Source organism: Callionymus lyra, chromosome 17, assembly GCF_982586985.1.
Source record: "Callionymus lyra chromosome 17, fCalLyr1.hap1.1, whole genome shotgun sequence".
Lineage (NCBI taxonomy): Eukaryota > Metazoa > Chordata > Actinopteri > Syngnathiformes > Callionymidae > Callionymus > Callionymus lyra.
This window is the reverse complement of record NC_141834.1, coordinates 377204-402852: the sequence shown is the minus strand read 5'-3', so window position 1 is coordinate 402852 and position 25649 is coordinate 377204. Positions and strand designations below refer to the sequence as shown.

Genomic DNA, 25649 nt, shown 5'->3' with positions numbered 1-25649 from the left:
CTTAACATTAAAACTGAAAGGGAAAAAGGATGGATGAATATTCATTTTAATTTATAAAAAGATATTCTTTCACACAACCGGTAACTATTGTGAACTGCACACATTCAATAGTAATACGAATCATCAAAATCTTTATTAGTGAGAAGATGGTCATAGTGATTAGAATAATTTAACTGATAATACTTTCTTTATACATATTATGCAGTCCACACAATGTTTGAACAAAACTGAGCAATTCATTCAGTTTAAAAATCGTATTGTCTTCATCTTTTCAAAGAACACTATACTTCCCTCCGCTGGTTTACATATTGCATCGCTGGTGGATTGTCAAGAATGCATTACTATCTTCTTAAAGCTGACATTTTAATTAAAATATTCCTTATTGCATGTGTTCAACAACATTTTTTTCAGTGTTTCAACTCTTGCTTCAAAATTGTGTTTAAAAGCTTTTTGGTAAAATGAACAATGCAGCATCACCCTATTTAAAAAATGATTGATTTAAAACCTCAAATAACAAAGAAGATTAGGAATAGATACATTTTAAAATCAATTATTTCCTTAATTTAACACTTGAAAATGAAAATAAATAAAATAGTCAGTGCAGAATCAGTAACAGCAAGTGAATATAAAATGACTTCCATCCTCAGAAAGATTTGACTTTTCGACGTTGACTGACCCAGAGAAGGAAGGAGATAAAGACTGTAGACGCTCCCAGTGGGCAAAACACCTGGAGTGTAGGGAATTCCCCCTGAGCAAAAGAGTGTTAAACATTGTTGATGATGATCTTTCTGAAATGGCGTATGTTCAAATTAACATTACGCAGGACTGACCTCTCTCAGGCACTTGTAACCATAGTGGGCGTTGTCACAGTCGCAGTTAAATAGGCCCGGCCCGTTTGGTGCACAGAGGGAGAACTCAGGACAGGTGTTGGCTGGAGAGAGTAGTAGTCATGAAGCTCCAAATTACAGCAAATATAGTTGCATGTTTACATTATATAGCTAAGACTTACACATCTGTCCTGTCTGATTGCATATGTTTTTCTGGCCTTCACAAAGATTACTTAGGTTTCTGCTCTCCATCCTGTCCCAGGACATGTTCCCCCCAGGACACATGACATCTGCAGGCAGGAATCTAAAAATGAATAAAAAGGTTATTCAAAAAGGAGTATTAAACAAATTTAAATGAATTGACAAATAAGTTATTTACTCAATCTTAGAAATGCTTTATGCATTTATATGTACTGTAATTATTATCTCATTAATAAGAGCTAAAAATCAATGTTTATGGTCTATCAAATTGATAATTTAACAATCTGAGAGTTGGGGGGGGGGGGGGGACATTTACTTACAAATAATTTAACATCACGAAGCCTTCAAAAGTTGATTCGCTCAAGTTGACAATGGGGTTGACGGACAGATCCCTGTAAAAAATAACAAGTTATGCATATGTTTTCCAAAATGTGGTCATGGGCTGTCTCTCAGTTTTAAAAAAACAACTCACTCACAAAATGACAGCAGTTGATGCTTCCTGAAGATCCTCTGCCCCAGTCAGTGAACAATTGGACAGATCCAGCCTAAGACGCAAAAACCATGTGCCAAATAAGTATATTATATATATGAAAAGTATTTTTATAATTACTGGTGTAAGATGAAAAAATATTCACGCATGTTCAATCCAAGTCCCCATTAAACTCAATGTATATTATTAGTACTTGCTTTAAAGAATCTTGACTTTCTTTTTAGGGGAAAAGAGAATATAACACTTCTAAAATTAAATCCGATTTCATTCGTAAAGCGTAAATCGAGCATCTTGAAAATGAATGAGCAAATGTACCCGGTGATGCGTTCAGGGACACTCGCGTTGCCATTGCTGACGCAGCAACGTCTGTAGATCCGACCAGCGGACGAGGAGCAGAACTGACCCACTGCGGAGGAACCGGGGATCTTCCCCGTGCATCTCTCGCATACCTACGATGACGACACACAGCAGCGACGCTATTGTAGTTTTCTTTAAACATCAGACCCGAATAACACGTCATAAACTGGGACATTTTAACGTCACTTTTCTTCGACCTTACCTGCAACTCGAGCCGCTGGAAGCTACAGTGGATAAGCGGATAAAATATAAAAACAAAGAGTAAACATTTCAGCTGGACACCCCCAGCTTGCATTTTCACGGACTGGTGTCACATGATCACTCGTGTAGCTGCCATGTGACCGGAAGCTGCTCCTCAGTCTTATCCAGAGGTTGCGCATTGTTAACAAAACGAGATTTTTAAAAAGTGTTATTTTAAACGATGCAATTTATTCAAAAAGTAATTCCTTGTAAGTTAGGATAAAATAATCATACGTATTTTTAAAAATACGAGTTGTCGAGGAATAGCAAGTCAATGACCCAATGTTTCTTTCTTTTTAATCAAATGCATGTTATCACTATGAACATAGAATGTTGTTTTCAATATTTCATTTGTATATGTTTTAATCGGTACGTTGTTTTATTAGCTGTATTAAGTATTTCGTTTTACTGTGCTGTCGGCTGTCACTTTGGATCAGACCAACTAGGTAAGAATCTGTATTTCATGTGTCGCTTATTGGACAAAATAAACAATATAATTTAGACCATAGCATACATATGTTCAGAAACTTCTAAAATGGCATTAATTGTTTACATTTAACAAAGGTTTTTCTTCCACAGTATTTGTAAATGTGTGAACACCCCCGTTTCTGGGAATGGTTTCGACCAACTCGTTCGCCTACTGAAGAGCCACTACATGGATTCACGGACAGAGAGGACAACCGGACAGGATTCCAACGATTTTTTTTAAGCTTCGACCTGTTGTTCGATGCCTTAAAGATAATGTTTTTAACCCGCTGACTTTTATCACGAAGCCAAAACAAGTTCGCTCGTCCAGCCCAGTGTTTTGCTAGGTTTGCCACCGTCGCTGTGCAGAGACACTGGTTCAAGCACCTGGTTGTGAGTGTTAGCTTAGAAACTCTTGTTTCTGCTTCTAAAACCTCCAAACTTTGACAAAGCTGTGGCGAGAACCCGCGGTTATTGCCAAAACGACATGGCTCCAACGAGGAGCTAGAAAAGTTCAACTACAGCGACTACTTCTTCCTTCTGGTTGAGCTCGTGCGATCCATCTTGGTCTCCCCGAGCCAGGCGCCGCTTTCCACGGACTCTCTCCCCGGTGAACCCCCTCATCTGCTCCCTCTCTCCTGACTTCTGTAGAAGGTCTTCGTCGTAAACCTTCTTGCTGTCTCGTCTGAGGACCTTTCTGTGGGATACAATGCATTTCTCCATACCAGAAACGGAGGTTCGATCGGGGGAAAATGGATCAACGTATGTGGTAAGAATGTCATAATAATAACACATTTGTAAACACATTAGAAACCACCAGTTTAAAATCTAGATACTGTATTGGAGAATGTCCTTTTTTAGTTAAGGGTTTTTACAATAAGTCACGTTAAGGAATTGGTATTGTGCAACAAGGTCATAAAACAAACATTTTATGACAATATTTTGGGGCATGCAAGTTGACACTGGTGACGTCATTTGACCCTGCGTTCAAGCATTATTTTTTTTATTAGTTTTATATGATCATTCATTTTTGGGTTTGCTTTGGAATATTGTCTGGATGAACAGCTGCTGTTACTGTCCCCATGTTTTCCTTTTCATTATTATTTCTCATTGTTTTTTATGGTGCCCAGTTCCATGTTGATTTTTTTTTAGTAAGTAAGTAAGTCATTTTTATTTTTCCAGACCAGGGTCACAAAGCGCTTAAACAATCAAAACAATATTCAATAAAGTATATATTTTAAATATCAAGATACAACTGATAACACAACAGGAGTTCCAGAAAATCAAGGAAAAGCCTGAACAAATAGTAACGTTTTTTTGGGAAAAAATATAGCTCCCCATAATTCTGAAACGTTTAGTTGATCACCAATTCATAATTATCTTTCTTTTGTTTGATTTCTAAATTAAGCAAATATATAAATGTATTACTGTATTGCAAGAAATACCCACATCTGTCTTAAATAGGTAAATTCATTAGGTTAGTTTCTCACTGGCTAGTGTGTATCTATAGTGTGTATGCATTTTTGGTATACCGTTTTTAAGGAATATGGTTTCCACATTGTACGATTGGGTCATTTTCAGTGATCTTTCATCTCTTCCTTCCTATGCTGTAACAGAAAACTCACCGTCTGTTGTTTCAAAAAATGATAAGAACCAAAAAAAGCTTACTTAGTTCTAGGAGCTCTCTGCCTAAAAAAAGTTTCTTAATGGCAACAAAAGCAATATAGTTTATTAGTCAAAGAGCTTTTTTTAAACGAGCAAGTGAAAAGGACGCAGTGGTCAGCTTCCATCACTTCGCCGTGAGAAGTACCATGCTTTGCTGCTGGCTATAATATAAATAAAGTTTGTGTAATTTCTATTGAACTTTAAAATCATGCCAACTTTAAAACACTCCATCCAGGGTTTTCATTGTAACATTGGTTTAAAAAGGAAAAAACTTGTTTTAAACTAGTTTTACTGTTCAGTTTTTACCGTCAAAACAACATTTAATTTGTTCCTTTCTCCTGTAAAGGTTACACTTTGCTGCTCTTGCCAATCATCGTTAATTTTTAGATGTTTGTTCAATATTCCCTAGTAAATTGTAAATGAGATGTTGACTTCATATTATTCCATTTATTAAACATAGTTCAGCCTAAGATGGGTTTCCTCTTTCCCTTACAACAGTCCGATTTATGATCAAAAGACAAGTGTTGTCCGCCTGTGAGTAATACTTGCCATCTTGACTCCATGTGGAGAGCTTTGTGGCTTTCCAAAGATGAATCAGAGTTTTCAACTTTTCTAAAATGATAACCTATAGCACTGCAGGTCTTATCTGACTCACTAAATGACATAAACAAGAGTATTTTTTACCTCCTAACCAGCAGTCCTGTGACTGACCATGACCTTTCAGGGACCAGCCTACAGGAAGGGACTTTGCTTGATTACAATGCTCAGAGATGGGCTGTGGACCTTGTAACCAATGTGTGAAAGAATTCGCTGAGATTGCACTGAGTTTCTTGAAATACCAAGCGTTGCATTTTTTTTAAATGCGCAGCTATTTTAGTGTAAACGCAAGCACACTTCCTTTTGTTTTATAAAACAGTGTGGTCTATGATTTGTGATTTGTCATTGCTGCCATTAGGCATTTTTTTTAGTTTTAGTCTATTGCTTTTAATAAATGAAAAAAAAGACATAAATAATAATCTTTAATTAATTTATGTAATTAATCTTTTTTATATGACCTAAACAATTCTAAAACTAATGTTTTACAACATGGGAAATGTCAAAAGAAGCTTGCATTAATAGTTTTAATATCACATGTAGTCTTCAAGAGATGTCATTAGGTCAAACACAACTCTGCCAGTTTCTTTTAAATCGTAAAAACGTGCCATTGTCAAACGTATTTTTCTCATTTATATGATGTTGATGAAGTTAAAATTGAGCCTCTTCACCTTTGCAGTCCCAACCGAATCTAATCATGACTATTAAATCTATCAATGAAAACTTTGGTTTGCAATTGTGTGTTAAATACCGCATGGTCACTAAATTGCATTGTTAAAATATCAAACATTAGGATGGCTGTGATATAATTTGACGGGACTTTGTATTTAAGATTAGAACCCAAGGATCAAAGAGACGGCCTTGCTTGTAAATCTGCATCTGTGATTTTTTTACAAGTGTTGCAGCACTCTTGATGATGGCCAGAATCAGCATTGTTTTTGCTGCTTAAATTATTATTATTAAGAATTACAACCATTCTTGTACTAAACAAAACATTTTTTTATTTGAATATTCATCCATGGTATGAAACCTTTTGAAAGAAAAGTACGACTTGTATACTAATTCTTTGAGTGTATTGATCCGTTTTTTTCTTTTTACCGTTGAAGAACTTGCATTGTCCTTGGTTAAAACCCATTCCGAATCTATATAAGAGAGTCAAGTCTTCTCCATTTCCCTTATATAAACCTATAAAATAGGTTAAATAAACAAAACAAAAAAAAAAATAGGGAGGTCTAGCTTGACTTTACCCTCATATTATGATATCTGGGTCACAATACGGTAATATCCTGATGTATCACCATATCTGATATATTGCAGTGTTCTACAGTTGACCTCATCACTGTTAATACATCCAAGTGGTTGTACTGCTATGTCTTACCTTTTTAAACTCATGGTTTGTGCTCCCTTTTCAATTGAATTGCCGTTTTTATATCATCAAAACTTGATTGATATATATCTTTGCTTTTACCAACCATTACCATTAGTATCAAAACGAGTTTTGCCTTTTAGTGCCAAATTTCGGTACCCATGCATGATCAATACCTGATAATGTGTGGATTTCTTGGAAGAAAAACTGAAGTTGACAATGGCAGTGAACATCAGATTGATTTTTAATTTGTTATTGATCCTTTTACGTAAGAATGTCTTGGAGTGGATTTTACTAAAGCCAACAAATATTTTTTCAATATTTGTACTACGTGTAATATTGTTTTACTTTTGTTAGAACTGTTCGTAGAGAATTGGTATTCGAAAAGAGAAATTGTTTAGCAACCTGTTCTGAAGTGAAGGTTATATACTGGTATTGGAATCTTTTCAATCTATAGCCAGCCCCAGTGGTGTGCTGTATATAAATCTAAACTCTTATATAGAGATGCTAATTTCTCCAACAAAATGTTGATCAGTTATCCATTCTAAAAGAGTTACCTGTGAACACAGTTGTGTATTTAATCAACTAAATGTTTCAATTTAACCTCTGAATCCTCTCCCACAGGCCTTTAACATCCATGTCAATGGTGTGCTGCACTGTCGAGTCCGCTACAGTCAACTTCTTGGTCTACACGAACAAGTAAGAGCTGTAAATAAATACTTTTCTGCTACTTGAATTCTGAACCTCTCATTATTTTTTTATCTATTGTGGTGGTGGACAACCATAAGTGGAGTCCCTCCATGTGTGGTCGGGTGACCTTTAGCGTTTCTCTGTCTGTGGTCAATACTCCAACCTTTCATTACAGTGGATCATCCATACAGTACTGGATGTCTGCTTGTTTTGAGTGATTTGGATCTTATAATCCACATGTTTGTGTCTCTGCATTTAGACTATTAAGGAGCTGTCTCGCCTGCAGTTAAAACAAAACTCTGCAGCGAGAATTCCGACCCGCTCTAGTAGGAGGACTCGCATTTGCACGATCCTTAAAACTCTACAACTCTACTGCCAGTTTCTTTCAGGATGAATTTAAAACTATATTATAATATTTAAAATGCTTATTCTTACTTTTAGACCTATTCCTGGTCAGGCTCCTACTTACATCAGTGATCTGATCCGGCCTTACACCCCAACTCGGGCTCTGAGGTCTGTGGATCAGAATCTACTGATGGTTACATGCAAACGCTTCTGGACCAGAGGAGAGAAATCTAGTCTACTGACTCCTTTAAGAAACATCTTATGACCCTTCTATTTGTGCAGGCTTTTTCTTGATTATCTTGGGGCTGCTGTGTTTGTCCTGTGTTGTCTTGACCTTTTAAAGTTTTTAAATTTGTATGTATTTGAAATGTCTATTGGTTTGTTGTTTAAGCACTTTGTGACCCTGGTCTGCTTAAGGTGCTTGACGAATAAAAATTACTTACTAACTTGTTTTCATTCCTGAAGTCTTGGCAAGTCGATAAGCCAAAGTGAAAGCATTGCCAGAGTAATGGCATCTCCCCCTTCAATGTCTTTGTTTAAAAAAATATATCAGTCACAGTCTCTCCCTCAACATTTTTAGAGTTATTATTTACCCATCTTGTTTACAATAGTGTTCTTTTTTTAAGAAAAAGAACACTTTGTTACTATGCTAGATATGGAGCACCTGACAACAAAGAGGGGGTTTCCTTTTAGATGGATAGATGGATAAAACTTTATCAATTCCTCTGGACGTCTCCTTCAGGAAATTGTTTAGGTTTCTATTTCAGAGTTTTCCTTGATAATTTAAATGAAAATATATTGTTAACAATCCCTTTTTTCACACAGTTTTTGACAACGGCACTGCACAAGCACAAATGTCAATACAATTATTTTAATTATTAATAGTCCAATCTTGTTAAGTTTAAAAAGTAGTTTTACTGAAGAGTTAACTATTCAATAAGCTAACTAATCAGCCCCAATAGTTGACCACCTACAAATGTAGTTTTAAAAATGACCAAATAATGTCTATAGTAAGTGTCCAGGTGAGAGTGAACATCCAAGTGTTGGTAGGAATATAGCAATAAGGACGACTCTCCTTTTCTAAAATAAGATTCTTATAGTTATTTAAATTCAGGTTTAATTCAGCAAAGTTTAAAATAAAGTTGACATCCAGTATAAAAATGCTTCTCTTATGGCCAAATTATTATTATCTTTTGTCCGAGTGGGAACCTGCTGTGCTATTACTGGGATTGAAACTGACCATCAATACCTCTGTTATCCTCCTATCTCGCTATCCAGCCTAAAATGTCTGTGTTTGTTTTGCTAAATTCAACGTAATGAAAGCAGGTATTCTGCTATCGATACTTTGACACTGGACTTGGAGCCTCCCTGAGGACCGTTGCTTAAATTTCCATCCCCTTAAACCACAGCAGTGCCACATACCATGCCACAGTGCTTGAGTGTGCTTTTTAAACACTCCAACTCCTCTGACTGACTTCAGATTGGGATGAATGTTAACATTCTGGTGGTGACTAGTCTTTAAAAAAAGCCTTTTAAATTGAAGGTTGGAAGTGTGATTGCTCTTTTTGATTTTTAGTATGTCAAAGCCACCAAATGATTAAAAAAGGAATAAATGAGTCAAGAAGCTGGAAGAAAAAATATACTCACAATGACTAGACATTCAGATGTTCCAGATGTTCGTGTGCACGGAAACTTCAGCAGTCAGTCTTAAACCTGTGATTCATTCAAGATGACCAAAATGGTCCTCTTCGAAAAATCAACGCACATCTATATAGATAAACATGCATAATAGTGTTAAAATTGACAATTCTTTTATGTTTTAAAAAAAGTTATTTATCGCCTATAACTGTGTGTATTTAACCAACAGATGAAAAAAGAATATGGCAGCAACGTGGTCCCGGCCTTTCCCCCAAAGAAGCTCTTCACACTGACCCCTGCCGAGGTGGAGCAGAGACGAGAGCAGCTGGAGAAATACATGCAGGCCGGTGAGTTCGCCGCGGTGCACAGATACAGCTGGACTTGTATTTCTCTTCATTTCCAGTGACTTAAAATTCCAGATCTGGAAATTGCTGTCTGTCTCCAAGTGGGGCATTTTCTTTGTTTTAATGTGAATACCAATACAAGGTTTAAAGGTTTATATGAATAGCAAATATATTTATTTTAATATAAAGCAATCTACTGACAGTAAAACAGTGATGCAAGAATTTTTTTATTTGTTATGTTTTTCTCAAAATATATCTCAAGCCTGGGAGGACAAAGAAAACCATTTAATTTGACCACATTTTCAGAGCAAAGTAAAATAATTATTGACAAATTTAATGTTTTATTTGAACACACCTCAAATAAAACTCAGCTGGTAAATGGAACTGTGATTGGCTCTTCTTCAGGTGCAGAAGTAACAGCCTCTGCCTTCTCCGCTGTGAAACAACACAGTACAGGACAGTATAGTGTAGTATTCATCATTTTTGAGTAGTTGTACCCCTTAAGTATCACTTAAATTCACTTTATCATCAGATCTCGCACTGAAAACAACAAAATATAAGTGCAATATATCACACTAACACAAAGTATGTTTACCTCACATTGTAAGTAAGTACTGTAAGTAAGTAATTTGTATTTATAGAGCGCTTTTCCAAACCAGGGTCACAAAGCGCTTAAACAATCAAAACAATACTTAATAAATATATACTTTAAAGGTCAAGATAAGACTGAGAAAAATACAGGAGTTTCCAGAAAATCAAGAAAAAGCCTGAACAAAAAAGAGGGTCTTAAGATGTTTCTTGAAGGAGTCAGTAGACTCCATCAAGCACAAAGATAGAGGTAGATCGTTCCAAAGCTTAGGAGCAACAGCCTGGAAGGATTTCTCTCCTCTGGTCCTGAACCTGTGCGAGGAACCATCAGTCGATTCTGATCCACAGACCTCAGAGCCCGAGCTGGGGTGTAAGGCTGGATCAGATCAGTGATGTAAGGAGGAGCCTGACCATGAATAGCTCTGAAAGTAAGAACCAGAATTTTAAAGTTGATCCTCAAAGAAACTGGAAGCCAGTGAAGAGTTTTAAGGATCGGAGAAATGTGAGTTCTTCTACTTGACTATAAGACTATATATATTATACTGCATAAGACAAAAATATGAAAGCCTATTAAGTAAGTGCTTACTAACCTACTGGGTGAGAGGCGATTGTTGTGCAGCTTGTGTTGATCAATCCAGTCTGCCCAAGGGTGAGTCATGGTATGTAGAAACTCGACAAAGTACATTTTGTCATGACATGTTGTGCTACATGACTGTCATGGACTGTGTTGGCTACAGATAGTTTAAACATCAATAGAAATAACAGAAATAAAAAAACAGAGTGGCACACAAAAAAGGGAGCGCAAGAAAAACAAAAATTTTGTTTGTTGCTCAAATTATCAGGTTCAATTGCAACACTATTATTGTGTGTCCTATTATCACAGTTATTTTTATTATCACAGTATTTTTTGGACAATGCTGAAAATGTTCCAAAAATGATTGGATGCTGAAATCATTAAACATTGTTTAATTTAGCAAAACTGGATCTCGCAGGATGTCATTGCTCCTTTAGCTGCGGAGGATGTAATGACTGCTGCCATCCAGCGGAAGTTTAATTGCAACACGAAAATGAACAAATCCTGGGAATATTTGCATGTTAATTGTAAATAGAAAGTTGAACCATTTTATTTCCAACGTTTATTGAACTGTAAACCAACTAAGAATTATGTTAACAAATGAAATAGGATTTGAAGCCAAAAAATGGATGCAGTGCTGTCAAATATCGATAAAAATATTGATTAAACTTTTTCTGCCTTATATCGCCATATCAATATTTTCTAACACTGTAAAGAAACTGCTCCATCCTCAAGCAATAACAAGTTACAAAGGGAGGTTATTAAATATGGTTTGATGGTTATTTTATAAAGCCACAGTAACCATAACAGCCGTGGAATTTACCACACATTTTTACTGACAAGCGTTATCCTTCGAGGCTGTTGCTCCTAAGCTTTGGAATGATCTTCAGAAGTATGTATGAAGTATTTATTTTAAAATGTGTATTGTTTTTGTTGTTTTATTCGCTTTGTGACCCTGGTCTGTGAAAATCGCTTTACAAATAATAATAATGACTTACTTACTTACTTCCCTGCTAGTTGTAAACTGCTGATAAAGTTATTTTTCTTTCCTTTTAACACTTTCTGTAAGAACTGCAACCACTAAGTTCTTCTTTTTCAGAAGTGGAATAAAAAAGAAAAAAAAGACTTGAAGAGCCCAATAGCTAAAAGGGTCTCTCATTGGCCACCAGTTTGGACTTGTCCATAAAGTACTAGTGAGAAAATGTTGTTGTGTGCACTTTAGATGACTGAACATTTGGGCGGCTGCGTTATTCGTATTAACTTGTTGAAAGTAACATGTTGTTACTTGGTGTTTTTATATGTGCTGCTGAATTTCAAGATAATGATGAGCTTTATTGGGTTTTAAAAAGGCTTGGTTATATTTCTGCCATATACCCGTGATTCGATTGTTTTTGATCAAAATGTGTAACGGTAACATCGGTGGGTAAACAAAGTTTTCGTTTTAGATTTTCAGTTCAGCTTTGTGCAATTGGGCGCAAGGAAGTGGCTGAAGAGTTTGTTTTAATCCTCTGGCAGCGTCAGTGCTGCGAGAACAAGGAAGCGTTGTTCAACTCTGTGTTTGCTCATACAGAAGAAGCATAAGCGCTCAGGCTGATCTTGGCCACAAGCTTACTTAGTTACATCATGGTTTTTACATAGCTGAGAAAAAAAAAATCAACCGTCTCAGACTCCAAACGTTTCTGACGCAGCAGGCTCACGGATCTTCAGAGTACAAGAGAAACATGTTTGCTGTAGAACGTGCTTCATTCATTTAGAGACGGTTAATGCTGCTCTAGTTCACATGGCAACACTTTGATCTGATTGATCAGGCTTCTTTTGATCAACTGTGGTTCTGAAGAAAACTAGGTAAACCTAATTTACATTTTAGTGATAAGACACCCACCCACCCGCCTTAAACAACTAAAATCAATCTGCATAAATTTAAAATGTTTAACATATGTGTCGATAGCAACTAGTTCTACATCATCTATGAGGGAGATTATTGTTCAAAGATGACAAATCTTCAAACAATAGAAATGCTTTTTTGTAACTATGAGATGAAATCCTGAAGCCTCTTGTTTGTTTAGTTCTGCAGTTTAGATAACTTTTGTGTTTTTATAGTTTTTTTTTGTGTTCATTTTTCTTTCTCTTGAATTCAATTGTGTTATTTTGTGTCACAGTACGTCAGGATTCCCTGCTTGGAGCCAGTGAGATTTTCAACAGCTTTTTAAGAAAAGCACAGCAGGTTTGTAGCTACAATTTTCTCACGAGGTAACTGCTATTATAACATTCACCACGTCCAGTGTCCAACATGGAATGCATACGTTTAATTTCCGTTGGCACCAAGATCTTTCTGTTTATTTATTTGTAATACGTTTAATCATTTAATATGCATTTCTTGATGTCCAACACAGGCAGTGTGTAACATTTAATCATCATTGAAGTATGTTTAGATCAGTTGTGCTACAATACACACACTCTCACACACACAAAAATAATGACATAGTATTCTGCATGACACACTTTGTACTGAAACTTCTACGTTATTAACTAATAGAAAATAATTCATTAACTGTGTTAAAGGAGCCTATAGGCTCAGATGGAGATACTGAAGATTGTCAATTTAATTTACTAAACTAAAATAAAGTGAGATTGCTTATTTTGCTGAGTCAGTAAAAAGACTTGGTCCTTCCATCATCACCTTGGTAAACAGAAATGATTTCTTATGGGATGTTGACACAAGGTTATTTCAGACCGTCCATGCCTTGTGTGTTTCCAGCGGGTAGTATTGTTGATTTGCTGTCGTTCTCTATGACCCGTGATGCGATGGGGCGATAAATCTAATGACCTTCTTCCATCCAGTGCCTTGTCACGGCCCTGCTCCCCCAACCTCTTCCTCTCCTCATTAGATTTCTAGTGCCTGCTGTTGTCTGACGGCAGGTGCAGAATAGAAAATGAGTTTCCACCCAGTGTTGTTTCATCTGCACCTCCAGCAGCATGTCTGACCAGACAGGGTGCACACTGGGAGATCCTCACAGGGGCGTCACAGCCTGCCTGAGGACAAAAGATTCTGAGACCTCCGTCCCACTTTCATTCACTGCTCAACCTTGACGGACTCAGCAAAGCTCTGAAGGCCAGATGTAACGGCAGCTGAAGGATTACCACTTCACTGACAGTTGTTTTAAAAAGACGGTTCAGCATTTGTTTTATGAGCTTACCTAACTTTTTTTTATAATTAAATTGCTGGACTTATGTTTTACCACAAGTGCATATGAATAATTTTCTAGTGCTTGTTTGTTGTAAAGTAGGATATAAATGGATTTCGTCTGAAAGTTTGAATCAATATTTAATGTATTATAGTTTTAATTCAGGCTCTTCCTGCCTAATTTAACTTGAATTATTAATATAAAAATTTGGCTTTTATTTATTTTTTAATAGTTGCTTTTTCCGGACTTAACAAAAAAATCAAGTTTGAACTTCAATATAACTGTTGATTAGAGCTGGAATCAAACACATGAGTTTTACTAAATATGGTTCCTTATTCTAATGTAAATTAATCTTTTCTCTCATCTTAGATATGCTCAACTAAATTATAAAATAGTAGCGAGCATGAATTTAAATGTTGTTTCTGGATGGCTTCTAGATGGTTACCTTGAGAGATCTTCTTCAGTAATCAGTCTGGATGCATGTATCTTTGATAACATGGAAAATGACTGAGAACCTGCTCTCCATTAACTTTATCTCAAGTACATCTCAACTCATGATTTCCTTAGAGCCAGTAATGTTTTGTTCACAGAAAGGTGAATGTTTTTTTTGTTTTCTCTTAATCAATTCTAAAATAAAATGTTTCTCTCTGAAATAATACTTTTTTGTAAAGTTTCATTTAGTCTGGAATAAATAAATCATGTATAGTGTTATATAGAGTAATGTATAGTGTTTTGTTTCACGTCCACAGGAGACGCAACAGATACCTACAGAAGAGGTGTCCCTTGACATCTGCCTGGCTAATGGTCAGAAAATTTCCGTCAACATTCTGACCTCGGATCAGACACAGGACGTGCTGGAGGTGAGTGTGGGGATGTCAAGTTCAAAAAAGTCAATGGTCTGAATTAAATTATAATTACTTTTCACATTATTTTTCATCTTCGATGAGGTAAAAAACTGAAAACGAATGAATAGAATTTAAGAGAAATAGTAAGTTATTTATATTTATAGAGCGCTTTTTTTTAGGGTCAATAAGCGCTTAAACAATCAAAAAAAATACTTGAAAAATATATACTAAAAAGATCAAGATAACACAGAGAAAAACACAGGTGTTCCAGAAAATCAGGGAAAAGACTGCACGAATAAGAAAGCCACACATTTAAGTGATCATGTTTAACTTGGAATCAAATGTGTTCATTTTATAATGTGAAGAGGTATGGTAGCAAACAGACAAAATACACTTTTATAAAAATGCATTTTCTGTGTGTGCAGGCAGTTGCAACAAAGTTGGACCTTCCAGAGGACCTGGCTGGATACTTCAGTTTCTTTCTTGTGCGCGAAGATGTAGACGGTGGTTTAACATGTAAGATTCGGAAGAAGAAGTTTATCTTGAACCTTGTTCGTCTGAGATCATTGAGTGACTGACTTACTCTCTCACTGTGGTGTTTGTGACTACATGTAACATCAAGTTACATGTGTGAGCTCGCAGTAGTCAACAGTTCCACATCACATGTGCCTGAACTCTCATTTTGTATGTCACTTTCAGTTGACTTCTTAATTGTTTTGCCTAAATGAAGTATTTGGAAACCAAAGGAATGTTATGCTCTAAACAAGATAGGAAAAGGAAAATACTATAGAGCTGCCATGTGTCAAATTCATAGCCTGGCCCACCAAGTTATGTCAAGGGGCTTGCCTGATTTGAAAAAAATATATATATATATTTTAAATCAAAATAAGTTAATATGTATGTTGATATTATGACCTTTAACAATGACAGTTCAATATAAGATAAGGATCGGAGATTATGCTTGTCAAGCATTATACTGAGACTTTCAATAAGAGTTTGTTGATTAAACAGATGTTGAAGGAAGGGATGTAAAGAAAGGGCCTTGTTAAGGACAAACAAGAGATAGTCTTACTGTACTTCCAGTAATCGTTATTTTGTTAAATGTACACTTTTTTTGGTCACCTAACCTAAACTTTAACTGAAAAGTAGTGATTGAAATCCTGGTATATATATTTAAAAAGTTACCAAAGTTTAAGCCTCTATTTATTCATGATTAAATGCCAAGTTATTGAATGATTATAATGTAGCTTCATCTTTTTCACTGCTCCTGTCTTCTCTGGAAGTTGTGCGGAAGCTGCAGGAGTTTGAGCTGCCGTACGTCTCCATAACGAGCCTGCAGTCCTCAGACTTTCACATACTGCTGCGAAAAAGGTACAGACAATCTCATCATCATCGTCATCACCGTCACCCTTTGTATATTTGTCAGATGGGTCTGTGTCCATTTAATTGGTATTCTAATGTACATGTCACGTGTTATCATAGGAGTGGTCAAATCTCTTGTTGGTAATGCAATATAAGTGTTCTGATGTTCCATCGGGTTCTTTCTTCAACAATGAACCTCGAGCTCGAAAAGTCCAATAAGAAGCTATAATGTAGTAAAACCAGTGTAGCATCAAAAGTGAGGTAACCAAGGCAACACAGAGCGGCTAATTTTATGACTCGACACATTCTTTTATTTAAAACTCATGTTTTATATGGATCATATATTTGATATGTTTGTTTTACTGCCATGTTCCGGTAGTGTTTAGAAAAATCTAATCTCTTTCATTTTAATTTGAAAGTTTGTATGTATAGGTGCAACTATTATATGTGTACAAATGAAATTTGAGTGCTGCTCCACTCTATAGCGCAGAAATTACTGTAATTCTCGTCCCGCCTGAATAAATGGAATGATTTAAAAAATCATCCACCACCGAGTAAATATTATGTTTGAAAGCAGATTTAAATAGTCACCTAGTTGTTTTTGCTGCTCACAGCAACAGTGAAGTTGGTGTGAACAAAGCAGACACAGCAAAGTATCTCTTGTCCAGTCAGCACAAATGATGGGTAACTTTGGTTGAGAAATCACTTCATGTCTGTTGAGAAACTTCCACTCGGCAGGACTTGTAATAACTGAAACTTGTCAAGGAAAACTGGAATCTTTCATCTTAAATCTTTTTTGAAGGTTTATCAAGGGGAGTAAAAAACAAATGTAAGAAGAAATAAAGTAAACATGAGGAAGCAATACACATAGTAGAAGACTCAATGAACGACTAAATTATACCAAACAAGGTCAACAAGGTTGAGTCAAAGGAAATTAACGTATTCAGGTGTTAAAAATGTTTTTGTGGTTCTAAAGTTTGTTGTGGTCCACCAATGTTCTTACATCACACCCTTCATGCTGACCGAGGAGCACAGGATGTTTACTCTTCCTCACCCCAAGGAAAATATGGGTCCTGCTGACCTACTTTCTCTGTGGATGTAGGACACTGAAGGGGGCACCGTATTGGAGGCAGCTCTAGCTGACTGCTGTACTTTTAACACATTATGGCCTGAATATAAAACAAAGCAGTATTCACCTGCACCATTATTGATCCGTCTGTCTGGTCTGTGGAACTGCTGAGTAACGGGTAGTGATCTTTGCACGGTCAGTCACGAGTCAGATGGAGTCAATATTCTAATAAGAATTATATTGCAGGTTAATATTTGAACAGGCTGAATTTGTGAATACTTGTTTAACTTTCCTTCTGTTGATACAACAAACGTGTTTTAATTGTTAGCAACTGAGCGAAAGAAAAGGAATGGTACAGGGAAGGAGGTGCGGATAGGAAACATAGGAAAAAGGAAGGAAGAATGAATAGAGGACAGATGGGTGAAAGTGCAGTTCCATCGTCGACATGATGAATAAGAGATGAAAGACAGAAAAAAAGCAGTAACCATGGCAACTGAGTCAGCAAAACAATTGATTGTTGAAATTCTTGTTCATGTGTCCTCTGGTCCGGTTGTTTCTCTGCAGCTACTGGGACATGTCGTACGACGGTGATGTGATGGACAATAGGGTGGGCTTGAATCTTCTATACGCTCAGGTGAGAAATGTCCCTTCGCTGATCACAAGTTTGTCCAATGTAGCAGGAAATGAATGGCTTCTCACACTTGTGCACATCAGCCTGAACTTCCTCCTGCCTGTCACCTGACGCTATAGACTAGAGCATGAACAGTTAGTCGTGCGACGCCCTCTTCTGGTGGCTCATGGTCCAGCAGGGATCTTCACACACCTGGAAGTGTGTCTTTCATCCTTGCATGTATTTTGCAGACGATGTGGGACATCGAGCGAGGCTGGATCCCCGTCAACAAGGACCAGCACAAGCAGCTCAAGTCTCTGCAAGAGAAGGGCTCCAAGAAAGACGTAAGTGGCATCCTGTCATCCCTCTCTCCTTCTCTCCTTGTCCTCTTGTGCATATCTCCCTTTCTCCCCATTTCACTTATTCATTTTCTACCTTTTCTCTCTCTCTATTTATTTCTGTCTCTGTCTTTTCTTCCTTCGCTCTTTTTCTCTCTTGTCTTTCTCTCAATTACTCCTCCTTATCTCTTCTGCTCTCCCTTTCTTTCTTTCTCTCTCTTTTTCTCTTTCTCCCTCGCTCCCCTTTTTCCTCCCTTCCTTTTCTCCCTGCAGAGACTCACCATCCTCTCCTCTTCCAGTTCATCCACCTGTCACAGACGATTAAGTACTACGGTTACATCAAGTTCGACCCATGCGTGACAGATTTCCCTGAACCCGGCTGCCAGGTCATCATCAGCGCCGGCAAGAACGAGCTCAACTTCCACGTCAAGCTCCCCAACGAGCAAATGAAGGAGGGCAGCTTCAAGGTGACCCGCATGCGCTGCTGGAGGGTCACGTCCTCGGTGAGTCTGACACTTTTTTTTGTTGCTTAAATAACTTTTAAGCAGCATCTCTGATGACCTGACATCAGGTCACATAATTCCATGAGAAAGATTTAGTAGACATGATTGATGATGAAACACGGCGGTAGAAAATTGACATCCTGTCTGACAAAGTCTTGATCCTCCGTTTCCTTCCAGATAATTACAGCTGCCAGGCCACACCCCAAACATGCTGTAATGATCTCATTGAGCTCTATCATCGGCCTTTTTTTACTTTTATTTGAACGGATACGTCATTTAAATCATTTTCCATTTGTTTTTCTGTATGAAACATTTGTGTTGTTAAAATGTGACTATAATGCCAACATTTTTGTATTGAATTTAACAGGCTATGAGTTAAAAACTACTGAACTTAGAAGATTTAGTTTTGATTTGTTAGATATTGTTATAAATTCAATTATTTAATAAAACAAATTTAAGCTTTTGATAAAGAAATAATCGAAAATACATACATACAAAGAAGTTCGGTACAATTGAATAAGATCTTGAAAACGTACAAATTGTACCACTGAGATGTTAACAAAAGTGACAAGAGAAACACAAACATTACAAACAATTTCCTGAAGGAGACCTCCAGATGGATGAATAACGTTTTATCTATCTATATATTAAAGTTTATAACACAGTTGTAAAATAGAAAGTGTACCCTCGGTGGGAAGGGCTGTAACTGAAGGTTTATTACTTAAGAAAATGTAATAATAAGTATTTTAAGTACCGGTATTTGAAGCAGCATTTGCAGCTATTTGTTTATGTTTAAGCAGCTTTAATTAATATTAAACACATTTTCTGAGTGATGGTTCTTGTATCTAGAGCAGATAAATGCAAATAAATCCTTTTTCTCTGAATGATCTCTTCACAAGAGAAAAGTTGGATTTATTGTGTCTTTCAGAGACCTGGCAGAGAGAGGAAGAGTTTATTCATCTTAATGTCCTGCTGGCTCTGCTGTCGTAGGGAAGCCCCGCCCCTTTCGTCGTGGGGGTGGTTTGGCTGTTGTTTATTTTATTTTATTTTTATTTTTCTGAGACTCCAGTGTTTGTCTCTTTGTTGTCTTGACCTTTTAAGTATATATTTTATTGAGTATTATTTTGATTGTTGAAGCGCTTTGTGACCCTGGTCTGGAAAAGCGCTTTACAAATATAAATTACTTACTTACTTCACTCAAATTGATTCAGACACAGGAATTCACTTCTTTTGAGTCTCAGATGATTGTTGGTTCCACAAGAACTTTGTATTGTGTTTCAGTCTACGGTCCGCCTGGTCCTGTGGTGGTGTTCTTGAAGGATTTTAGTCTTAGAGTCTGCTAAAGAACTTTTAACTTTGAAGCCCTTAATTTTGAGCAACATGTTTCTGAACCCACTCACCAAAATGGCAACATTTTAGACGTTTTTACTCTTGGCCTGGACATTTCTAATGTATCTGTACATCTATAAATATTTCTTACTAACTTACTTACTTCAACTCAGGGATCTAATGTCCTCATACAATGAGATGATGGAAACTGCCAGGTCTGATTACATTCGGAAACTGGTAACAATAAATAAGAGTGTTGTTTGACACGATAAATCCTCTCGTGTGTCCTGCTGCTCCAATGACACCTGTCTTCTGTGAAGTTGACAGCAATGCTTTGTTGAGATTTTTCACTGAAAAAATGTAATTGATCAGAGAGAAAATTCCTCCCCTTTTGCATGTGTGGAACCCCTGCTGCGACCAGGCCTGTCTCCACCTGGTGGTCCACCTTTAACGTTGTAGCCCTGGCCGATAATTCGGCACTGGTGAGCAAGATGAAACCCTCCTCTTGCTCTTCAGACATCCTTCCATGTCAGCTCTTTATTAAAGTGTTTGATGCAATTAGCCCCTGGGTTACCAAAATGGTAAACCTCTCCCTTTCCACAGGGGTTTTTCCCAATGCATTTAAGCATGCTACTGTTGAGCTTTACTCAAAAAGCCAGGCCTATTACTAAGCTCCCTTTCTTGTCCAAGATCTTGGAGAAGGTCGTGTCTGAGCAGCTGTCTTTGTTCCTGGATCAAAGCGACATCCATGAGAAGTTTCAGTCTGGCTTCCATAAACATCACTCTACGGAGACAGCCTTACTGAAAGTGTCCAGACATCATGATGTCGGCTGATTAGGGTCAATACACTGTTTTGGTTCTCTTGGATCTGTCCTCAGCCTTTGACACAGTTGATCACCAGATCCTGCTGAGAAGACTGATGGATGAAGTGGGACTGTCTGACTTTATCTGCCAATCGAATAAGGTCTGAATCAGCGGATCTGTTGTGTGGAGTCCCACAAGGTTCTGGTTTGGGTCCATTATTTTGCCCGTACTTAATTCCCCTGGGTAAAATCATTCAGAGATTTCCTGATGATTACCACATTTTTGCTGATGAACTCGCATTCCCCCGATCCTTAAAACTCTTCACTGGCTGCGAGTTTCTTTCAGGATCAATTTTAAAATTGTTGAGCTATTCATGGTCAAGCTTCTCCTTACATCAGTGATCTGATCAAGACATACACCCCAGCTCGGGCTCTGAGGTCTGTGGATCAGAATCTTCTAATGGTTCAGTGCACACGGTTCAGGACCAGAGGAGAGAAATCCTTCCAGGCTGTTTCTCCTAAGCTTTGAACGATCTTCCTCTCCCTCTGTGTTTGATGGATCTACTCACTCCTTCAGGAAACATCTTAAGACATTCTTTTTTGTACAGGTTTTTCCTTGATTTTCTGGGACTTATGTGTCTTGGCCTTTTATAGTATATAGTTCTAGTTGTGTATCGTTCTTGATTGTTAAAGCGCTTTGTGACCCTGGTCTAGAAAGGCGCTTTACAAATAACCATAAGTTACTTTCTTTGATGATGATGATTTTGTGGTCTCAGCAGCAAGTGTCTCTAGCCAACGGCACCACGACTCCGTGCAGCTCTACTAAGTGCGAGGTGAAGTTGGAGCTGGCCTTCGAGTATCTGATGAGCAAAGACCGTCTGCGGTGGGTCACCATCACCAGTCAGCAGGCCATCATGATGAGCATCTGTCTGCAGTCCATGGTGGACGAGCTGATGGTGAAGAAGTCCGGAGGAAGCATCAAAAAGGTTTGTTGTGTGCAGCTAATACTCATTTGAATTCATTAGTAGCAGAAGTTTAGCACTTTCAGTCAGTAGAAGCTAAATGCTATCGGCACTAGCAATAACAGTTGTTATCATGATTCTTGTTAATATAGCTCAGTGTTTTGACATCCACAGTATGGACCAAAGAAAAGAGCTACAAGCTTTAAAATGGAATGCATTTTATTTTTACTTCTTCAGCTTTTGGTGACATTGGTCATTTGCATCACTCTCTCAACTCATATCTCTAACTCCACGAAAAATTATGTTTCACTTTGAAGATAATTTGCATTATTGTATTACAAGTCTCTCGACATTAAAACATGAGAACTAAAAAAGTAATGGATCAGTGTGATCATAATAACCTTCTTATGACGTATGAACGTCATGAAGTATGGTTTTAAATGTACAGTCTCTTGCAAAAGTATTCACCCTCATTGAATTTTTACCTATTTTGTTATGTAACAGCATTAATATGTTTTTTTTTATTATTTTTTTTATTTTTATGTAATGGATCCGAACACGGTAGTCTAAGTCAGTGAAGTGAAATGAGGGGAAAAAAGTACATACAACTATTTTTTAGAAACAAAAAACTGAAAATTGAAAAAAATGGAACATTTTGAGTTTTCTAAAAGATGCTCCTAAAGTGCATGGAGGAAGATGCTCTTGTATGACTAGACTAAAGTTTAACTTTCCAGGACAATGACCCCAAACACACTGGGAAAACAACACTTGAGTGGTTTAAGGGGAAACGTGTGAATGTGTTGGAATGGCCTCAATAGAAAATCTGTGGTCAGACTGAAATATTGCTGTTCACCAGCACAGGCCATCCAACCTAAAGCAGCTGGAGCATTTTTTGGGGGGAATGGGCAAAGATCCCAGTGGAAAGATTTGATAAGCTCATAGACTTATCCAAAGCGACTCATACAATCCATGTTAATTCCAGGTTTTGAGGCAGAAAAACATGAAAAATGCCAGGGGGGGTTGAAGGCACTGTAGATCCCCATAATTTACCAAAGTGAGGTAAATAGTAAGCAGTAAATTAAATGTATTTTTATGAATTAACCTCCTTGGTGGTTGTACATTTTTTTTCCCAATCATTTACAATCCTAAGAAATGTGGTCAATGTTTAATTTAGTATTACTCCCCAATTGATTTATTTCTGTTTTTCTTTATATTTAGAGATCATTTATTCAAGTTCTTTTTCAGCAGCGTGCAGAAGTTCTAAGTTAAAAAAAACAAAAAAACAATCTTAGTATGCACAATGCAGTATAAAAAGCCATTATATTGTAGGTACATTAGTTGTGAAGCCAAAGTAAATGCCTTGAATTAAGGGGAAAGCCTGAGAGTCTGCTACTGCAGCAACACAATAACGCCTTTGTAATTGCCTTATAAAAACACAACACTGAGTGTGAACTCTTGTGCTCCAGATTCAAAGTGGTGTGTTCTGACAATAGCTACCTGGGCTGGTGGTGGAAGTGGATTGTAAAGCTGGGTTTGAGTAGCTGCTGCATTTAAAGGATTTTAGAAACTCTTTACAAACTCGTTTTTAATAGCTTTATACCACTTTGTTCAGCAGTAGTGATTGATAAGAAACATGTATTTGGAAGTGATTCAGTCACATTAAGACACGTATGTACTTTAGAAAACCTGTGGAGAAATGTTTGGTTACATATGTTGTCATTCATGTCAGATGGTAAAGAAGCGACTCAACAGTTCCTCGCACCGACCAGACGTCCAGCAAGCTGTGAAATCCCCCACTCTACTGGTGAGTTCTCCACATGACACTCCCTCGAACGCACCTGACGCTCTCGCTCCCTGGTTCAGGATTCTCCGGATTCCAACCGTGAGCAGATCACCAAACTGTCGGTGAGTTCAGCATCTGGTCTCCATCAGGTCCCGCCTCTTCACAAACATCCTCCTTGTCCCCGCAGACCAAGCTGAGTTCTGTATCCCTGCGAGGAATCAGCGCCTCCAACTCGGCAAACGACATCAGCGGTAACGATTTCCATGGCAACTACGCTTTTGAAGGTATCGGCGACGACGACCTGTAAGCTCTGAACCCCGGCAAACAACCGAATCCCAGAAGTGAGCTGAAGCTGAGAGGACACATAAGATTGTAGCGTCCTTCGTCCAGAGCTCTCCATCTTGTCTTATCTTTTTGCCATAAGCCCCGCCTCCCACCACTTGGGTGATGACCTTCGCTCATTTGACTCGCTGACTCGTGGACGCCTGAAGAAGTGCGCAGTTGGACCGGACACTCGTGACACTCCGGCCCGGATCACCGATCATTGCTGCAGTTTCTAAACCAAATCATCTTCTACTCTCTCATGCTGCCTTCAGGAACATTCCGCCGCCTTAACTCTCCCCTCTTCTGGATCTTCTTGCACACGATCCCAGCTGAGGAAGAATGTTGGAGTGCAAGCTTCTGGTGTGGACCTGAGCTTTTATTTACATTCCTCTTTTTATTTTTTAACCTTTTTTTTTAAGGTTTTTCATTAAAAAAATGCCAAATTATAGTTTACTAAAGCATTTTGCACAGAATAAACATGAAAAGTCACTTTTTTTACATCACATAATTAAGTATTATCAAGTCAAACGTGTAATAATCTGTAGCTTCCTGTAATCACAGACGTGTAACCTGAGCTGTAGAGAACAAACCTTTAAATAGTTTTTACATTTTTTAAACGTTTACAGCCAGTTTGTCTTTTATTTCCTCCGGTGTCGCGTGTCGACATTCGTTCATGTATCGTGCCAATCATTCCGTGTTTCATTGGGATGTGCAGTGGAGTATTTTCTGTAGTTGTAGAAACAAATAGCTGTTGATCAAGTGTGTAGATGCCAAAATTCTCAACATGCTATTGTTCCTCAAAGGTTCGATCATCACGTTCCATCGTCTTCCATTTGTTCTAATGTTGAAATAAACTGAAATGAAACTTAGTCAGTGTTTTTCTTTTAATCCTGTGATGTTTTACAGCCACAGACTGAAAATGCCATCAATTTTCCTGTAATGCTACAAAGCTGCTCAGATCATCAATCCATAAATGAAATGTGGATTTCTGGGAATGAAAAATAAATATTTTTGGTTTAAAGAAGATGAACACATAGAGGTGTCTAACAGTCAAAGAAAAATCACATTTATTTAAGGCATTTCTGAGACACTGCAAACAGACAGATGACAGAAACTATCCTGACCGATGCTCACCTGGAAACGAACCCACTTGCATATGATGGAGCGATGATATCAACAGTGTTTCCAACCACGTGAGAAACTCCACTCTTACAAAACCGTTTTTACCCTCGAAACAAATGTGGGATCATTTCAGTCCAAGAACAGTAATGTTAGTCATCATTTTCCCCACACGCTCAAGAGATTTGTTTCCGTTTGGGGCGACGAAACGTCTTCTTCCCATTTAACACCAAACACTTGTGTATGTCTATAAAAAAGCCAGGCTGAAAATACATGCATTCTCCTTTTATATCTAGAAATAATTCCCTTTTAAATTTGTGTTGAAACTTCTAGAGCACATAATGATGAAATTCAAACACTTAAGCAAATACACTTTTCTTGGTAGCTATTCGCTTTTAAAGCTGCACTGTTCCAAATCACACATCTATTAGAACTTTTGTAAAAATAAAAGTATTAACTGTAACAAGGGTTTTTTATTGACTCTCGTTAAAAGCAGTTTTTATTTGCAAACTTGCTAGCTATCGCTGCTAATAGCTAAACGAAGAGATATGCTAACGCTATGTGAAACTAGTCGCTATTAATGTATTGACAAATTTATCTCATCAATAATAATCTTTGATTCTAGATTAATATCATCACCTCTTAACAGTATGTTTATTACACAATAATAGGATAGTAATTGGTAATACAACTGGTTTACAGTTATATTGATACGCTAATATGTAGATATGTGTAATTAATGCGTAATATAGCTACTTACATATCTCAAAATGAACAAAATTCAGCAAATTAAAAATTTCCTGAATACGATCATTCTTGGCCTTAAAGTATGTTTTTTATTATTCATTAAAAAAAATTTTTTATAATCGTAGTGTCTCAGTTGTTCGAATAGATATATTTCCTTTAAATTGAAATATTTGCATTAGAAAATGTGATTAAGCTTCGCCCACTACAGTAACCCCTCGTTTGCCGAGAATTCAGATAGAGGAGAACTGCATTTGGAGAAATAACTTAAAAACGTTGTCATGATAAG

The 25649-nt window shown here is 37.3% G+C and overlaps 2 protein-coding genes across 3 annotated transcripts; one reads left to right on the top strand and one right to left on the bottom strand.

Moving 5' to 3' along the window:
- Positions 1 to 114: 114 nt before the first annotated feature.
- atraid (all-trans retinoic acid induced differentiation factor) lies at positions 115 to 2197 on the bottom strand. Its single transcript, XM_087813099.1, has 7 exons — positions 2078 to 2197; positions 1834 to 1967; positions 1505 to 1573; positions 1349 to 1420; positions 1010 to 1131; positions 831 to 931; positions 115 to 748 (listed from the first exon to the last, which is right to left on the bottom strand). The coding sequence occupies exons 1-7, from the start codon at positions 2168 to 2170 to the stop codon at positions 644 to 646; spliced, it is 696 nt and encodes a 231-aa protein (XP_087669225.1). The 5' UTR covers positions 2171 to 2197; the 3' UTR covers positions 115 to 643.
- A 501-nt stretch (positions 2198 to 2698) lies between these two features.
- On the top strand, positions 2699 to 24366 carry snx17 (sorting nexin 17). Of its 2 annotated transcripts, none has more exons than XM_087813096.1 (14): positions 2699 to 3349; positions 6830 to 6904; positions 9108 to 9225; positions 12544 to 12608; positions 14319 to 14429; positions 14840 to 14930; positions 15698 to 15785; positions 17410 to 17479; positions 17707 to 17799; positions 18093 to 18296; positions 21205 to 21414; positions 23120 to 23194; positions 23254 to 23295; positions 23361 to 24366. In XM_087813096.1, exons 1-14 carry the CDS (start codon positions 3290 to 3292, stop codon positions 23478 to 23480), a joined length of 1422 nt encoding a protein of 473 aa, XP_087669222.1. In that variant the 5' UTR covers positions 2699 to 3289; the 3' UTR covers positions 23481 to 24366. The 2 variants fall into 2 exon arrangements, with proteins under 2 accessions (XP_087669222.1, XP_087669223.1); XM_087813097.1 differs by having other exon boundaries at positions 2706 to 3349; positions 21208 to 21414.
- The last annotated feature ends 1283 nt before the right edge of the window (positions 24367 to 25649 follow it).

Excerpts from the sequence above, each read along its gene's own strand:
- atraid (XM_087813099.1), bottom strand. The coding sequence starts at position 2,170 with ATGCAAGCTGGGGGTGTCCAGCTGAAATGTTTACTCTTTGTTTTTATA. Across the intron at positions 1,421-1,504 it reads GCATCAACTGCTGTCATTTT|GGATCTGTCCGTCAACCCCA; the intron begins GTGAGTGAGTTG and ends TATTTTTTACAG. Across the intron at positions 1,132-1,348 it reads TTCGTGATGTTAAATTATTT|ATTCCTGCCTGCAGATGTCA; the intron begins GTAAGTAAATGT and ends ATTCATTTTTAG.
- snx17 (XM_087813096.1), top strand. The coding sequence starts at position 3,290 with ATGCATTTCTCCATACCAGAAACGGAGGTTCGATCGGGGGAAAATGGA. Across the intron at positions 17,480-17,706 it reads TGAATCTTCTATACGCTCAG|ACGATGTGGGACATCGAGCG; the intron begins GTGAGAAATGTC and ends TGTATTTTGCAG. Across the intron at positions 23,195-23,253 it reads TGAAATCCCCCACTCTACTG|GATTCTCCGGATTCCAACCG; the intron begins GTGAGTTCTCCA and ends TCCCTGGTTCAG.